Source organism: Callorhinchus milii, unplaced genomic scaffold (assembly GCF_018977255.1).
Source record: "Callorhinchus milii isolate IMCB2004 unplaced genomic scaffold, IMCB_Cmil_1.0 Scaffold8, whole genome shotgun sequence".
Lineage (NCBI taxonomy): Eukaryota > Metazoa > Chordata > Chondrichthyes > Chimaeriformes > Callorhinchidae > Callorhinchus > Callorhinchus milii.
This window is the reverse complement of record NW_024704749.1, coordinates 8,592,264-8,609,796: the sequence shown is the minus strand read 5'-3', so window position 1 is coordinate 8,609,796 and position 17,533 is coordinate 8,592,264. Positions and strand designations below refer to the sequence as shown.

Genomic DNA, 17,533 nt, shown 5'->3' with positions numbered 1-17,533 from the left:
CACTCACTCACTCACTCACTCACTCACTCACCTAACTCACTCACTCACTCACTCACTCACTCACTCACTCACTCCACTCACTCACTCACTCACTCACTCACTCACTCACTCACTCACTCACTCACTCACTCACTCACTCACTCACTCACTCACTCACTCACTCACTCACTCACTCACTCACTCACTCACTCACTCACTCACTCACTCACTCACTCACACTCACTCACTCACTCACTCACTCACTCACTCACTCACTCACTCACTCACTCACTCACTGACTGTAGCTGCTCAACTCTTCCTGGCCTTAGTAATATCACTGACACGGGCGCCTTGTCACGCCGTCGAGACGTCTCAAAAGCGCTTCGCAGACCGTGCCGTAAAGTGGACCGACCGTGGTTTTTGCGGGCAAAGTGCGGCGGCCGGTTGCGCACGGCAGCGCCCCCCTCCCCCCCCCGCCCCACACCGTAAACAGCGGAGGATTGAGTGATCGAATTTTTTTTTTAAAAAAAGGGATTATTGCCCACCCCGCACGAAAGTGACCCGCCATTTAATGGTACTTACATTTGATATAATGCTAAATATAGGCGCAACATGCTTTGCCTGAGAGATGCTGTCAGGTGTAGTGACCGCCAAGTGACTCGTCAAATCAAACTCCTGGCTTTGGGCTGATGTATTTCCAGGTTCAATCAAATCCTTTGAGAATTATTGCTAATGACATATTTCCCTAAAATCCCCTTCCTCGTGGTATTGACAAGAGTTCTGCAGCTATCGAACAATGTAAATAAATATGCAACACACATCCAGAATTCGGTGATGTAAGAGGCACTTGCATTGTAACGAAAAAAAACACTGGAATGGTCTTTGTCGCACTACATACTGTAAAGATGTTTTTTAATTCAATAAAAAAAAGAGTTGAATTAAAAGCACTTTAACTCCAAATATAAAATATAAATTCTTTGAAAAACTAATACTGTAGGACAGCAAAATATTTCCTGACAGACTATGGTTAACACTTATATACACAGGTTAAGGGTAACCAATTGTAGATGTTACCATAGTTTACAAAAGTATCATCATGTGCATTCGCTAAACATTACTAAAATATACCTTATACAACTCTTGGCTCCAATATTTAATTGTACAAAAGTAATTGTGAAATATGGGCTATGGTCCATACAAAGGCACAGAATGTTTTACTTTACATAAAGAATGTGACCTATATACATATTAAGGCTATAATTCAATCTTAAGTTGATCCAAAATTATCCAGCATTCTGCCAGCGATAATTGTGCATACTATTTAAAATTTTAGTGCAAGAGATGATTTGGTCAAAATAACTAATGAGATAAAAGTTTTTACAAATTTGCAGATGTCCGTAGAATATGAAATCTCTTCAACGTCATACGGATGGATCCTAAATCTCGGTTGATCTTTTCCAAGCGATTTTCCAAAGCTTCCTGGAAGGGCATTAAATATGTTAACCTATATACATGCAGGACTAATGTTCTGTAAAAACATAGTTGAACATAACATAAAAACTTTCTAGGCGAAAGAAGACCAAGGTTCATCTAGTTTGCCTTTCTGGCAGTCGTTTGACATGTCGTGTCCCAAACTATATCCCAAGATATTGCTCCATAAGTTTACTACTCACTCATTTGAAGTAGTGTCTCTGTCTTATGGTGATGTGACTAACTGCCCCCACCTTGTCCATTGGGACAAACCAGTTAAGGTCCTTCACTTCAGTTATATGTTCTATAAAGGATTCCCACAATCAACCCCATGACTGTAGTGGGGATCTCTACACCACTGAAGCACAGTTCACATCACCCCTTATGTGCTTGACCATCACTCCCCAGGATTATTCAGCCCAGCTGTCTAAGCTTTTTGAAATGAGGGAAAGCTAGTATTTTAACTAACAAGTTATAATTTCATTGAATTAGTTAACACTGTACCTTTTCAAGCCTTGCTTGGAGAGTCATTCTTCCCCCATAACCAGGCATACGACTCAATGCGGACTCAATCTTTGGATGAAAAATTAAGATAGTGATCAGGAATTAGATGGTGATCAGGAGTTAGATGTAGAGTTAATGTGTAAAAGGTTCTGCAGACCAAACCTATGCGTTTTGAAGTGCTGAATTGTCCTCAGAGAATACATAGATCACATTAGCAACCGAAAGAGAGCTAGGCTATGGTTTTGGGTGTGTCCTCATGAGAATCAGCTTTGATCATATCACAACCAAAATATTATCTTAATCATCTTTCTAGATTACCAGCATTACCGGTGTTATTTTTTTCAATCTTGGTCTCTGTAACATCATTATACTCTGAACTAATTCATTCAAGTCAATTCAAAACTATTATATAGTTTTACAAACAAAAATCCCATGCAAATTTGTGGTTGGGTTTTAATATCACCTGTTGCTTTTCTTGAGTAAGTTCATCAAAAAGTTTCTCTGTTTCCCCCAGTGTCTCCAATTGAGCTTTATAGGTGAGTTCAGTTGCGTATGGTGTTTGCAGCACAAAACTGGGTTTCTCTGGCTGAAGAAGGGTTGTGGTCCGATCTTCCCAGTCTGCCCGACTGGTAACAACCCCCAGCTTCACTGCGTGCAGAATGGATTCCGAGCGAGAGTCCGGCTGAAAGCCATCATCAGCATGAAACCTTGAATTCTGGCTTCCTAGATAAGAGATAACATACAGAAAAACTAAACCAGGTACTTTTAACAAACTGCTATGTTATATACATATTCGTACAAAAGCTTTAATGCACAAGGATACTAGAATTCATGATGAAAAGTGAATTCCATGTAGGCCTTTTGTAACTCTAGAGGGAGAGGAGTAAATCACTATAGACTTGGAAATCCAGAATTTACATTCCCCTGTTTAGCTCCCTCTGTGACTATTAGCAATGGACCCCTGCACAGCCTCCTCCATGATCAGATAAGATCACAACAACAAAATTGCATTTGTAAAGAGACTTTCACGTCGAGAGGATGTCCCAAGGCACTGAAATCACAGAAGAGAATGGATGTGACTTTACAACACACAGACACATAGATAGCTTGTTTCCAGTTTACATAGTGACTGAACAGAGTTAGTATGTTTGTATTTAGTTAGTTACCCTCTGTATTTTCCAGTGGGCAGAATTGAAGTCTCTTCCTTGGACTGGAATTGCGGGAGGGAACTGGCGATGAAGTCTCCACATCGTTCAAATTCACATCAAACCTGGAAAAATCCCAATCCCAAAGTTAAAGATGTTACAGTGAGCAAAATCACCCTCATTCTGTGAGAGGTCACAAACCACAAACTGCCAAATCCAGGAATCCCATCAAAGGGCCAACAATTTGAGTGAGAAAGCCTTAAACTATTCCAAACACCTTTATATTTAAGAAACAAATGCTAGATGGCTATATATAGGTTTACATTATCTCTGCGCAAATTACCTGGTCTGTGTGTTCTCCTCTTTGCCAAGAAGGTGGTTTAACCCAGGTGACAAGTTTTCTTTGGGACAGCGCTTGGGGCTGGATTTTGCAGACAAAGGTGTCAACAAAGTGTTTCTTTTAGCTGTTGGTAAAATAAGATGTAAAAGTTCACTGCTGACTGAATTATAGTTATACCAATTTTTTTTTATTTGAACCAAACAATTCAAGAGGATCCACAGAAGCATTCCTACTTGGTGTGGACGTGGGTGTTGACTTTCTGCTTGAAGGAGGCAGAGATGATGATCTCTGACCTGGGGGTGAGCTGCTGTTTTTGGATCTGGTTCTCTCCTTATAGCTCCCCGCAGTCTGGCCTCTGCTGTACGGATAATCTACAAACCCGACAGTTTGCTTGCGATTCAGGCTTGCTGTCNAAAAAGATACACAAGGAACACAATGAATGAGAACTTTACAGAAAAATATAGATATTTAATTCATCGATGCAATATACATCATACAGTAGCACTGCTAAATCTTTAGTGGATTGGGTTTTACAAAGATTTAACTGAAGTAAGAGCATTTTTCTAGAACCCTGCTGTTAGTCAACGCCCCAAAAATCTCAAATTATATAATATTAAACTGTGCTGACCACTGCAACTCAAGTCATGCATCATTGTCAGACTGAAGTTTAAACGGTTTAGGGATGGTTAGATGGCTGATAAGTTGTGTGCGTTAGGTCACCAACATGAATCTATGCGACAGGTGTGCCTTACCTGTGCCATCCCCCCCTTCAGGGGTCTCATTCACCAGTGCTTGGATTCCCCGGTTCTCAGCTTTTCTCGCGTCCATCTTTCTTAATGCCCTCAGAATGGGAGTGAGTTGTTCATCCTTGTCATTTGATAGACTTTGTCCACTGCAAGGAGGATCCTTCTCTGGAGGAGAGTGGTACCTGGGCCAAACCGGGAGGATACACAAGTCAGCCGGTGACCTTAGTAATAACCATTCTGTTTTTCCAACCACTCATACAATTACTTTCCAATTGGGTGTCTGCAAACTAACACTGTAAAGTATAATATGTTCAGTAACTAGAACAACAAACTGGGAAGATACTTTAATCAGTAAACAGGTGGCTGCTTCCTGAAACTCCCAGTTATTGGTCCCTCTATAAATATTTCATCATCTCTAACTGCTGGTTTATCAATGGAAGAAAATGTACAATCAACGAGTAGTGTCAAACACAGGAACATCAATTGTAAACGTGAAATGCTAGGCTGACCTTCTGGGGTGTAGGTGGCTCTCTTCAAGCTTGTTCCCAGCCTCGCTACTGCTCTCCAGGGGTTGTCCTGTGAAGAAGGAATAGTCAGAGCCTGGAGTCAGCCACTTGCGCCTGGCAACCATGTTTTCAGCAGGAGTTTGTGGAGGAGAATGATGTGCTTCAGGGTGATGGAAAACACTGGATTGGGAACAAAACACAGCAAGTCAGGGGACAGCCTCCATTTTCTGAAGCTTATAAATAATTATGGCCTGACCACATCAATTATTCCATCTCCTTATTAGCTAGATTTCTGTGTTTTAGTTCAGCACAAAACAAAGTCAATCTTGTTATAAAACATTCACAGTGCAAAATGCCTGCTCACCAGCACTTTAAACACCCTGAACGTAAAAGATCATTTGTGGACGACAGCACAGAAGTGATAGCAACAACACCATATCTGATCCATAAACAAGATTCATTTAGAATCTCTTTGGACAAAAAAATCTGTATTTACCTGTTGCTTGATGTCCGTGAACAGCCATCTGCCCCAGAGCGACCCTTCATATAGTTTCTCTCGTGGTCTACTTGTCTAATTTGAGCCTCAAGCTTTGAAACCACCCTGAAACAGAGAGAGAGAGAGAGAGAGAGATGTATCCTCAGAACTGGGAAGTAACTCTGCTAAACTACAAGTCACAACTTGCTCTTCAAACACAACTTGTGTTGCACATTGCTTAATGCTATTCAGAGCTGTGTTTTCCATACATCAATATTGCCCCGATTTTTATATATAATAATGGGAAAAGCAATTATTTTATGAGTTAATGCACTTGCTTCCCAACAAACTTAGTGGAGTATCTAAGAAATCTAACCTTTTAAGATCGGATATCTGAGAGTTTGCATCAAAGAGCTTGTCCTCTGTGATATTTAGAGTTTCCTGTTCAAGGAGAAGGCAGTAAAACATAATTACTGACAATGTTAAACAAGAACATCAATTGCAAATGTTCACATTAAAACTAGCCTTTCCTGGTTCACAGTAATTAGATTCACAGTAATATTAGGGTTTATTGCAATAAATGATGAGTTTCATATTGCTCTTTCTAATCCCTGAAACGGAATATGTATTACCTTTACTCGCTCGTGCTCTTTTCCAAGTGACTCGTATTCAACAAGCAACTGTAACGAAACAAGTCAATATTCACTTTTCATCAGAAAAATCAAGACCCAAAATTGCACAATCTGATGTCTAAAGCTAGAGGCATGGGATTGCAGAATAATATACAAAGCAGGACGACCACATTAATATCAACCCAATGACATCTCCCACTGCTTGGCCATTCTTGTACAGAATATAGTTAGTTAGTAAATAGGCCTCACTGCCAATCAGTACCAGACAAGCTTGTGGTGTAGAGTCACAGACAACTTACATCTTGTAACATTTTGTGCTCTTGTTTCATTCTGGCCTCCTTATTATCAGAGTGTTTGTAGGCTTTCTGAAATGCTTGTTCTAGGTCTTTAAGCCTGGCATTCAGCTTATTGATGGTGTTGTCTTTCTCCTTGTTGCCTTTTCGCATTTCCTCAAGTCGTTGCTGTAAAGCCTGTGCTGCAGTACTAACTGCATCGTAGCGTCCTGGCCAATCACCCTAACCAAAAGACACAGCCATTGAAAGAAAATAACAGGACATGGAAATGTATAAGTAAACTGTACTATAGGCATCTCTGGGTATGTTGAAATCTCATTATGTTTCCTAAAGGTTCTATATTCCCTCTGTAAATACTTTCTAAGCAATTACCCCTGTTACCTCAAACTGATGCTGGGTTTAAGTTACCTGCTAAAGGTAATAATAGTTTCCTTTGGTCAAGCACATCTACCCACCAACTGCATTTCCATCAAGTGGTTCTTGTTCTCCAGGGCTCGGATATGGCTCCCAGCTTCAGTTAAAGCTCTTTCTAGTTGTTCACATCTGAAAATTCACAACAGAAGTTTTTGCAGATGCCATATTACTGGGGAGGGTTTACAAGACGTTATTCTTCCTTGAAAACGTCATTGTTACTTATAACTTCCACGTTTCTGAAACCACGTGGAATAACATTTTACACCAATGACATTCACTAAACCATTCGACAGTATCTGAGAAGAATCTGCAATCTCAGAAAGAATCAGAAATGGCAGATTTCTATTCCAGTTATTTAAAAACAAGTTACCCAAGGACAGCATCGCTGCGAATAGTGATGTTTACACTTGGTTCTTGGAATTCCGGTGTCTGAGTGCGCAATCTCACATTGTGATGTAACCAAATTCCTTTATCGTCTCGTGGAAAACCATCAACAATGAGAGAACGGCTAATAGATATGAAGCTAACAATCCATTCAATAAATACCTTTGCAGCATAGTGTGATTGTTAGTGTCCCATGACCAAATGAGCCCTTGATCAGCGCCAAACTAATCTGTGCTGCTTTGACGGATTTCAATGTCTATTTCAAATACTAATTCTAAGTGAGGAAAGTCTTCTGATACAAACAAAACATAAGCATCAAAAAGGCGAAGTGCAAGAAAAACAGGAGGGAAATAAAATCACCTTGCTAAAAGATTCTGATGTTTCTTTTCAGCTTCAATTAATGTAAAGGATCCATTTACGGTTTCCAATTGTTGCTTAAGGCTGTTGATTTCGGCCTCGTAGTAGGCTCGAATGTCGGCCACATGGCGCGCATGTTTCTCACGCAGGTTTAGTCGAGCACTGGAAATAAAATTTCAATCCAAAACAATACTCAGCATTGTAGCTAACTATGCACAATAAACAAATCTGACTCATAAATTTATATCCAAACTCAAAATTCTACAATAGCGTGCTTGTCTATAGCATCAAGGCCCCGGGTTCAACAAACATATAAGCGCTTATCTTTAATAGTAAACAATTGTGAGGAGAAAATATTCTGCCAGTAAAACATGCCCATCTGCTAAAACTTTCTGCGCAGAACCAGCCATGGAGAAAAACTGCAGCCAAAATATACTGCCCCCCCCCAAGCTCAAGGAAGACAGTAAGGAAGTAGCAAGGCAGAAGAAACAGATGAAAGAAAAGAAGAATTATAAGTGGAAAGTGCAGGAGATATTGTGCAGCAGCAACTGAGCTGCAAGAAATTTTACTCATTTCCCCCGGAAAGCAAGTAAATTCCCTGAATCCATATGTTTAGCAGGAAATTCCATGAGTTATTAATCTTTTCCAGTGAACTAAGTAACACTAGCTGAAACTCAACATCTATTAACCAGCGGAGCAACGTTTTCTGGATCGTATTAAATGATCGAACATTTAGCAACGCTACCATTCAGAAGTGTATCTTCACTTGTTATTTGGAACCCTGAGTAAATACAAAGTTACTGCAAAGCGTCTTGCTACGTTCAACTCAAAGTCAAAGTAACACCGGTGCAGTTACACATTCTGACTAATAGCTTTGCTTTAAATGGCCACAGCAATTAATATATAACTGGGTGGGGAGGAAGAGAAAGAGAAATGCTCATTCAATGCAAATTAAAATTCGGCTGGAATTCTTCTTTGGAACAATGACAACGACAGCAGTACGCACAGAGTGGTGGAATGCTGATTCCATTCCTCTTTCTGCCGGGCTCCATACCAATCACAACACATCGAAGAGAGACGACATGTTCAACTGCAGGATTTTTCAACTGCCGACCACAGAAAATATTCAAAGATAAAACAAGGTCAGATTCGAGTCAATTTTGCCACTCTCTGCAATAACCCAGAACACAATTAGTTTTAGAAATTCATAATTTCCTGCAACAAATCACTTACATGGATAGTGCGATGGGATCTTCCAGTGACGACACAGAGGCACTGTGCTCCAGTGATCCACTATGATTATTGCAAATCCCTGACTGCCCAATGCAGGACACAGACGGTGGAGTCAGTGTTGAACTGCTCTCCTCCCCTTGCTCAAGAGATGAACTTGCCTTGCTGACTTGCTTTAAGGAGACGGCACGTTGACTGTTATCAGATAAAGGCTGTGAAGTTAGATGGAGTTTCCAGCTTTGTAAAGGTGACGGAGATTTTTGCTGGGAAAATTTGGACGAGCTGCTTGAATACGGAGATGCAGTGCCATCGACACACAAATCAGAATTGGGATCAAAGTGATTTTGTGAGGCTGTTTCCATCATAGAGTCTGGACTAACAGAAGTCCTGGAACCTAATTCTGAAACGGCCATTTGCGGATTGAAATGGCAATGCGGAGGAAACCCTGCAGACGGCTTCATATGTAGAGTAGGATCAAGTGTTAATACCTGATGTAGAGGGAAATGAGAAATTAGTTTTTAAAGCAGTAAAATAAATGCTATAAGAATGCTGCCTTTACATTTCTACAGTGGGCTTCAACATTTTTCATGAAAGGATTCAATTGCTCAGTGGGAAAAGCTCCTTATTACGCAACTAATACCCAGGTTCTTCACACCAAACATAAGCCGCAGCACAAACCCAACTTTGTAAATTCTCGAAAAGCGCCGCTAGATGGCACTACAAGGAGATCTCAGCCTCCAGCAAGACCTGTGTCAGCTCCAGTATAAGAGCTAGAACTTACACTGCATTCCAAAGCCAAACACTCACGAGTCCATTCACTACACACTGTCCTTCACAGACAACAGCCAGTCTCATCCATGTAAAGAGCCATTTGAAAGCATGTCAGCCTTGGTATAGCTTACCTCTGGGGAAGACTGATGTGGACGTGGAGAAACAGACTGGCGGCCCGGTATCCCCTTTACATCCTTCTGCCTCGTCTGATAAATCTCCTTCAATGAAGGAGCCTGCCATCGGGAGTCTGTACGAGACTGAAAATGAAGGTTTATTTTGGTAGGACATTTGAAGGTTGTCATTAGCATTGTACCATTTCTAACAATTTTCATTTTCTTAATCAGTTTTTAAAAAGATAGAAAGCTAATCCCCATTATGGTTTTGTAGCTGGATTACTACATTGACCCCTTGGTCATCCATACCCCCATGGCAACAGATCTCATCTGCTACCTCTGCCTATCCACTTCACTCCCCACCTCATTCTCAGTAACGTATCGATTTAATTATGAATGACAAAGATTGGAAAAAGAAAAGTAGAAATCAAATAAGTACCATTTTAAATTAAAAGTAAACAACAGTAACAAAAGCAGAATAGCCAAACATGTTGCCTAAGTGGTTGGTTTACACAAAACAATTCTAAAAGGTACAAAGATTCTTCATAAAGCTTCTCACAGAACTATTTAAAACAAACATTTGACTGAGTGATGTATCTCTCACATACCTGATCATCTTTAATGCCTTTAGAGGGCGAAAAGAGATCAGCGAGGTCAGACTTCTTATTCTTGGGTAAAGAGCGATACAGCTCCCCTTCATCCAACCTCCAATACGTTAGCCCTGAAGATAAAAAGATAAACTTTCACTCCGTGCAAATAAAAAAAATCTAACAAGTTTCCTGGATTGCTGGGATGAAGACATTTAAATTCTTTGGATCAAACCTACCTGATACATTAGACACCAAAGAGTTTGGACTACTGGAAGGTCTGCTGAGGTAGAAGGAACATTGGGATGAGCTTACCGATGCTGGGTGAACCTGAAATACAGTGAAATATTGAACTAAAAATCCATTATTAAACAGAAAGAATCGTGAAATTTATACGAACGCAAGGAATTTTGCATCGACATATATCTACAACAACAAATTAAATTTGTTTAGCGCCTTTCACGTCGGGAGGACGTCCCACAGCTTAGTAACAGGTGAGAGCAGTGAAGATGTTTCCTCTTCAAAAGACTAAGGAAAGTCCATTTAAGATCAAATTTATTGATCTTAAATGGAAATTACTCTAATGTTTGCATATAGCCATAACAACTAAATATATAGTTACACAGCTTTTAAAAGCTGTTGTGTAGTAACAGCTTAAAATGACAATATCCAAATGGAAGCCTCTAAAGTGGCAGATGGGAAGATGGGTTAATCAGTGTAGCATTGTGGAACAAACTTTGTTTACTTCAGACAATGACAAAACACATACATCTTGTGGCATTACGCTCTCTGGTAGCTGTATAGATCCCTGTGGCTGCATTTTGTCTGCTAGACATCCAGTTAGAGATTCTGCCTTCCGATTCTTCTGTTTCACCTTCTGTGCCCAAGACGTCAAACTGGAAGAGAAATCCACATGACACCATCAAACGGTTGCAGACCAGGTGGAATGGTCTGTGACCTTTGGGATCATTAACTCAAGGGCACATGGATACACAAAGCTATCCTATACAGATGTTATTAGTTATATCCCCGCACACCCTTGTGGAGACTTTTGACTTAAAAAATAGACAGATTCTGGTGATTTCTAAATAGACAAAGACAATTACATTCAGATATGAGCATGCAGATGTAAAGTAAAATGAGCCCATTGATACCGCAATCACAGTTTGTGTGACCTTTGTACATACCTAACAGTCCTGTTCTGCTCTGCAGGGAGGTTTTCTGCATTTGCTGCACTTTCCGAAGTAGATTTTGTTTTACGTTCATCGTTGGCCTTTAATTGTTGAATTGATGCGTTACGTGGTTTGAATGTAAATGGTGGCTCGTCTTCATGGAACAACATAAATGATCCCGAACTATTTTCATTAGCACTAGAAAAACTGAACGGATTATGTTGAATTGAATCTCTTTCATTCACAGTCAATTTATTGTTCTCGGCAATCAATCTGTTCTGATCCGCGACACCTGGCTGAAAACTGGAATCAGTGGAAAATGAAACCGTCCCGTACCCACTTGTGAGTGTGTGATTCGTCAATTCCTTCCCCTCGTGTCTGCATGGACCGGCAGCCAGCAGCCATTTCTCTGCTTCACAGTGGTTAGATTCCCTTTCACATTCCAGACATCGGGAACGGTGGCCATTGACAGCCCCTGATGCAGGGGAATCATTGGCAGATTTTGAAAAGCCAGATGATCTGGCTGTGCAGCGTGCGCTGCCGCTATCATTTTGTAACTGAACCAATGCTTTGATTTCATCTTGGATAAGCTGGGAAGAAGAAGAATATAAAATAAATTTATTGTGAGATGGCTATTGTAATTATAAGCAAAGCCACACCACATAATTAAAATATTTTAGACATAAGAAATAGCACAAGATCTAAATCACACAGAATAAATTTGTGCAGTAATTAAGGAAAAGAAACACCATCCATGTTTTACCACCCACCAAAAAAAAGTGCATTGCAGCAACAACAACTAATCTTTCCTGGATAATGTCAGCGATTAAGTTAGCATGCAAAAGTTCAGGCACCTGTGAATTAAGAGGGAGCTGCTGGCACGCTTTCAGCATTGGGTGATAACAGAATCACTAATATTATAACAGACCTCACCATAAGGAGTATAATATTCAGCTAAGGTGTACAGTAAGCTTTCCTGTGAATGTATTATCTACTTACTTGGATCTGACATTGATATTGGTCCTGCTGAGACAAGATCTGCTCTTGGTATTGCTTCTCCACCAATTTAAAGAGCTGCAGCCACCGAGCCTATCAACCCACACAGAGACAGACATGTCCGTAACTTACTGCTATATCCAAAGCTCTTTCATATGCTATATCCGAAGCTCCCACAATTTCATATGGTAACATTTATTAAAACAAACACAATCATTCCAAGTATTTAACGGCACAAGTCATTTTCCCTATTTATAGGCAAAAAAAACAACATATTAGGAGCCAAAAGGAACTGAAGACATAACCCACTGATAAAAATTCCACACAGCAAAGCCAGTTTCACAAAACATCTCTACAGTAACCACTCAGAAACCATTTTTAAAAAAAACAGGCCTCAGAAGAGGGGATCCCTTTACTTTCATTAAGAGGAAAGTGGACTCCAACTCATAACCCACCGTAGACATTTCTAGCAATTGCTTCTGTTGCTGCAATAATTTATAATGTTCAGTTGACGGTTTGAGAGGGAACATTATCCCTTTTAACAATATCACGGATCACTTGTAATCTTAGAAAGCAAGAATAGACAACAACAACTTGCATTTATATAGAGTCCCTCAGGGAAGGGTCCCAGAACACAAGACAACAACAACAACAAAATTACAATTGTATAGCGCCTTTCACATCGGGAGGACACAGAAACATTGCATAGAACTCAATAATCCAATTTAGATAATAATTGTAACCCAGCTGCAAGGCACATTTACCAGAGCTGGGCACATTCTCCCATCTCATAGGAAACTCACACTATTCTAGCCTCTGCCAACACACTACCTCGAGTCAGACACAAGGGACGCAAGCACGAACGGTGCAGGCGCAAACATACCTCATATGATGGACTCGCTAGCTAGCAGAACTAAAAATAGTTTGTTATTTAATCTTAAAGAGGGAAAACAAAGGTGCCCCCACTGCGATCCCCAAATAATCAGCATTCATTACAACCAACAACAACAACAAAATTACATTTATATAACGCCCAAATGTACACCATCAGCAATCTTTCTGGTTCCTGTGGCTCAGTATCTTCACCGCACTTTTTACCCACCAAATCATTAATTAAATTACCTTAAATTTCCCAAACCAAAACGGGTAACTAACCTCACAGTTCTTCAGCACCTCTGGTTCTGCCCCACTCGTGTTCTGAATCTCTTGCATTAAAGCAGTCAAGGTTTCCAGAGAACTGGGATTAATCGACAGCAAATTTTTCCTTAGATTGGCATGTAAAGGGGAGCAACTCCTAGTTGGGGGGGAATAGAACACCTTAGGAATATTAGATATAACAAGATATTTCAAATGCATTTGCTGCAGGGGATTTTGCTACTGGTTACAGACGAGAGCAAGCCTGGCATGGTTCTGACGAAGGGCCGTGGACCCGAAACCTTGACTCAATTTCCTTTCTCCATAGATGCTGTCTGATCTGCTGAGCGTTCCCAGCGACTTCTACTTTTGTTAACATGGTTGGTATGGCCTCACACAATATTGCCATTCATTTGGCAATCTCACTCAAAAGAACTCAGGGGATAGTGAGGTTAGACAGGGACTAAAGCTCTCTTTCTCTTCATTCCCATCAATGTACCTCAGCTGCTCCCTTGATTTCGAAAAATGGAGTCACAAAGACACTTTCAGAGTTGACTCATCAAATTTGCAGCGATCGGGTAAAAGTGGGGGAGTGAGACTAGTTGGATAGCTCTTTCAAAGAGTCGTTACAGGTACAATGGGCCAAGTGCTGTAAGACTCTATGATTCTATGATCAGAACCAAGTTGGGCAATCTATTCTGAACTCATTCTTGATTACATTTTCAGCCATTACCTGCTTGCAAATGGTGCGTTATCTGTGCGTTGTCCAGTGGAATTATATTCAACTTTTTTATGAGCTGCAGACTTTGGTGAATTATTGGATAATTCTTTAGCAGTTCGCACTGACTCGGAATCAGAGTCCCCCATGGCAGCGTAGTGATGAATATGGTCATCTACCACGGCGTTGTTCAGCGTCAAATTCTGAAGCCATCTACCAGGAGAACAGAAAGATCATTTGAAGATAGTTAAATCTCAATCCCGTCTCCTATAGACAATCTCCAATTAAATAACATCTGAATTATTGAAAATAGGACAGATACAGTGGCCTATTTAGTAACAGTGTATGCAAAGCACATTGTATAAAACGAGCCATGAACGTGCATGTCTTCCAAACAGACAACAATGCACGGTGCATAACATTTCAAGCGTAACTTTAAGCCTACTGCATTTCCGAAGTAAACTGAAATCACGCTTGCTTGCGTGATTTTCACGTTAAGGGACGAGTTAGTGAGACACGAAAGACTCTCCCCAAACGCACACGCGCATACTCTTAAGAGAGGTCCCCGTTGCTTGCCCGCCAACGCACCCACTGTGCGGGTGGAATTGGTAAAGCGAACAATGCGGACGATCCCGTGGGCACTCTGCTCAACAGAAGCCAAGAGCGGAGCGGGCCGCGCCTCCACCCCCCCCACGGTTCATAAAACAGCGAGCGCGGGCGGACGACGACGGGGCTTCTTCGCCCGCCATCCGACCCCGGACAATCGGCCGCCGGGTTTCGCCCTCGGGACAAAAGACGGGTCGCTGCGGCTTTACGGCCCACCCCGTGGAGCGCTTCGAGACGTCTCAACGAGGTGGTGAGGCGCTGTATCAAGTGCAAGGATTATTATTATATTATTATTATTATTACAAGGTGAGATTGCCCTGCACACACCCCCCCCCCCCACCCCCCCCTCTCCATCATTTGGGTCAGGTGCAGCACCGCCCCCTTTCTCCTCCCCGCCCGCCCCCCCATTGGTCAGCTGCGGCTTGCGGGGGGCGGGGGCGGGGGGTCAGCGCGGTCACCTGAGTGGTCGGCTCAACTGTCAATCACCCGCCATCGCCGAGCTGTCAACTTGACTCAGGGCCGCGGCGGTAAACATGTTTGCCCCCTCCTCCTCCTCCTCCTCAGTCGCCGCCGCGTAAACCCCCCCCCCCCCCGCACCCCCTCCGCCCTCACGAATTTCACAATGAAATCACTCTCCCCCCGGTACTGTCCGGTTAAAAAAAAAATTACCGTTAGGCCTGTAACGTGTGCGCCACCCCGAGAGGTTAGCCGTTACTCACACACACACACACACGCACGCACACGCGCGCGGACGGACGGGACGGACAGACGGGAGCGGACTCTCGATGGCTCGCGCGTCGCCTCACCGCAGCCGTTGACGTCGGATTTCGAATGGCGCCGCGCGTGCGGTCCGGGACGTGCGCGCCCATTGGCTGGTTGTGGACAAGGGGGGCGTGTCCGGGCGGTTGGGCGGGCGGGGGTGGGGAGAGAGAGGGCTGTGTGCGCAGGCGCACTGGCTGGGCCTGAGGCCTGAGCGGGTGAGAGAGACAGAGAGAGCGCCTCCTTCTTCCCCTCACTCACGCTCCAAAGATGGCCCTAAAGGCCAACTGTGGACTTTATGTTACAGAGAGAGAGAGAGAGAGACACTTTGCGCCGTGTTTTGGGTGGTATTTAGAGGAGGGGCGGCGCTGGGCTGAGGGGCCCCTTTAAATCAGTCCCTGACCTTTCCTCCCCTTTTTCTTTTATTATTATTATTAATAATAATAATCACCACCACCACCACCACCCCTCGCAATCGACAAGAGCGCCTCCATTCGCTGTGTCCGAGACGTCTCGGGGCGCTTCGCAGAATGCGCCGCGGCGCGGGAAAAAAAAACGGCAACCGCTTAAAATTCTCACGCGCCGACGGCGGCTCAAATGCACCGGGGGCCCGTGGGCGCGGCCCGTTTTCTAAAGGTCGCAAAGCCGGAGCATCTCACCGTTAACCCTCGTGCGTTTCCGCTTCACGGAGGGTCTTGCAAGAAGTTGCTCCGGGTACCTTTGAGCTGTCTGCAATATCGCCGCCCACAAAGACGCAGTCACTACACTTAGCAGTATAATCCCGTGTAACGCTTCGGGACGTCCTCCCCCCCCCCCCCCCGCCCTCACCACCGCTGTACCAAACGTAAGGATTATTATTATTTTGCAGGAAAGTTAAGACTCCGCCACCAATGGCTTCCTCTGTCCTGTGCATTTTCGTGCGGTCCTTAACGAAAGCGCAGACGCGCTCTGTGGGGCGGTGGAACCCCCGTCTGGAAAACCAGTTTCTGAAGATAGAGCTCACCTCGCTGGTGCCCGATGCTGGGAAGAAGGATGCTGTGCACCTGCCTGCCGTGGTAGAGGAGGACTTGCAGGAGCAGTTTGTCCGAGGAAGTGGGCCTGGAGGACAAGCAACCAACAAAACCAGTAACTGTGTAGTGTTAAAGCACATTCCATCCGGAATTGTAGTGAAGGTAACTTTAGCACTAGTGATGATGTAACTGGCACCTTACATTTGGTTGGTGTAAGGCTGCTTGCATTAAAGTAGCACCGAATAATGAAACGCATTGTAGATTTGTTCCAAAATTACATGTCAATTTAACCTTTATGCGAGCTGTAAAAAGTTCTTTCTGTTGCATAAGTGGTTAGTTATATAACAAAGAAATGCTCCTTTGCAGCTCCCAAGTCCCACCTTTATAAAGAGTTTTTATTTTAGATTAATAGTGTTTCTGTCGCTGGCAGCTCTGCTGTTCCTCTACTCTGTCTAATTCTTGTTTCAGTGCCATCAAACCCGATCTGTGGAACAAAATCGGAAAATAGCCAGAGGCATTCTGCAGGAAAAACTGGACGTGCATTACAGGGGGGAAAGTGGTGAGATCCTGAAACAGAAGCGAGCGGGAGAGTGGAGAAAGCACGAGAAGAGAAGAAAAGCCAGAGAGGGATTAGAGAGAAAAAAACTATTTAAAGAAGAACTTTTAAGAGAATCTTCAGGAAAACAAGATCGTGACTAGTCATAATCTGTTCCCCTCACAAAATACAGTCAATTCACTTTATAGTATATTCTATGAAGGGCTTTGAGACTCGGAAGATGTGATAAGGGGCTAATTCAAATGCAAGAATTATTATTAATTGTTGAATGACTTGCTTTTGGTAGTGTGTAGAAAGGTCAAGTGATAACAATTCCCCACAATATTGTAAATGGGTACAAACACATTTCAAGCTAACCAGGCATTCCATATTCTTCACGTTATTTATACATTGTGTACATTTAAAATGGCAGAGAGATGACAATTTGACATCTGACTGAAGGTGATACATGTTCAGGTTAACGGCCTTCAGTGGCTCCATTTGTACAGTGAAGATGACCCAAAGCCCCAATGGGTAGGGTGGTCCTATCTGAACAAGCAGTGGGAAGGCCTGCTGGACAGCAATATCAATGACAAGCTATGTAGTTTTAGCTGGTTAGATTCCAGCAGTTATCTCAAGGCACACTCTGGGGTCAAG

At 42.7% G+C, this 17,533-nt stretch overlaps 2 protein-coding genes across 4 annotated transcripts; one reads left to right on the top strand and one right to left on the bottom strand.

Moving 5' to 3' along the window:
• Window positions 1–937: 937 nt before the first annotated feature.
• LOC103188015 (M-phase phosphoprotein 9) lies at window positions 938–15,375 on the bottom strand. Of its 3 annotated transcripts, none has more exons than XM_007907814.2 (24): window positions 15,242–15,375; window positions 13,982–14,179; window positions 13,270–13,408; window positions 12,118–12,207; window positions 11,134–11,708; window positions 10,716–10,842; window positions 10,186–10,276; window positions 9,968–10,080; window positions 9,378–9,503; window positions 8,479–8,963; window positions 7,249–7,407; window positions 6,546–6,633; window positions 6,097–6,312; window positions 5,798–5,845; window positions 5,542–5,606; window positions 5,187–5,291; window positions 4,694–4,870; window positions 4,191–4,366; window positions 3,672–3,845; window positions 3,442–3,562; window positions 3,120–3,223; window positions 2,417–2,676; window positions 1,954–2,022; window positions 938–1,458 (listed from the first exon to the last, which is right to left on the bottom strand). In XM_007907814.2, the coding sequence occupies exons 2-24, from the start codon at window positions 14,113–14,115 to the stop codon at window positions 1,357–1,359; spliced, it is 3,744 nt and encodes a 1,247-aa protein (XP_007906005.1). In that variant the 5' UTR covers window positions 14,116–14,179; window positions 15,242–15,375; the 3' UTR covers window positions 938–1,356. The 3 variants fall into 3 exon arrangements, with proteins under 3 accessions (XP_007906005.1, XP_007906006.1, XP_007906007.1); XM_007907815.1 differs by lacking the exon at window positions 15,242–15,375 and adding an exon at window positions 15,031–15,095; XM_007907816.2 differs by lacking the exon at window positions 7,249–7,407.
• Window positions 15,376–15,485: 110 nt separating this feature from the next.
• On the top strand, window positions 15,486–17,283 carry mtrfr (mitochondrial translation release factor in rescue). The gene is made up of 3 exons (XM_007907809.2): window positions 15,486–15,549; window positions 16,200–16,503; window positions 16,810–17,283. The coding sequence occupies exons 2-3, from the start codon at window positions 16,222–16,224 to the stop codon at window positions 17,038–17,040; spliced, it is 513 nt and encodes a 170-aa protein (XP_007906000.1). The 5' UTR covers window positions 15,486–15,549; window positions 16,200–16,221; the 3' UTR covers window positions 17,041–17,283.
• Window positions 17,284–17,533: the final 250 nt, after the last annotated feature.

Bases quoted from the DNA above. Each gene is read 5' to 3' on its own strand.
- mtrfr (XM_007907809.2), top strand. From the start codon at position 16,222: ATGGCTTCCTCTGTCCTGTGCATTTTCGTGCGGTCCTTAACGAAAGCG. The intron at 16,504-16,809 runs GTAACTTTAGCA...TTCTTGTTTCAG, and splicing joins CATCCGGAATTGTAGTGAAG to TGCCATCAAACCCGATCTGT.
- LOC103188015 (XM_007907814.2), bottom strand. From the start codon at position 14,115: ATGGGGGACTCTGATTCCGAGTCAGTGCGAACTGCTAAAGAATTATCC. The intron at 10,277-10,715 runs GTATGTGTTTTG...ACTGTATTTCAG, and splicing joins AGAGCGTAATGCCACAAGAT to GTTCACCCAGCATCGGTAAG. The intron at 6,313-6,545 runs GTGGGTAGATGT...TCTTTTGGTTAG, and splicing joins ACTTGATGGAAATGCAGTTG to GGTGATTGGCCAGGACGCTA.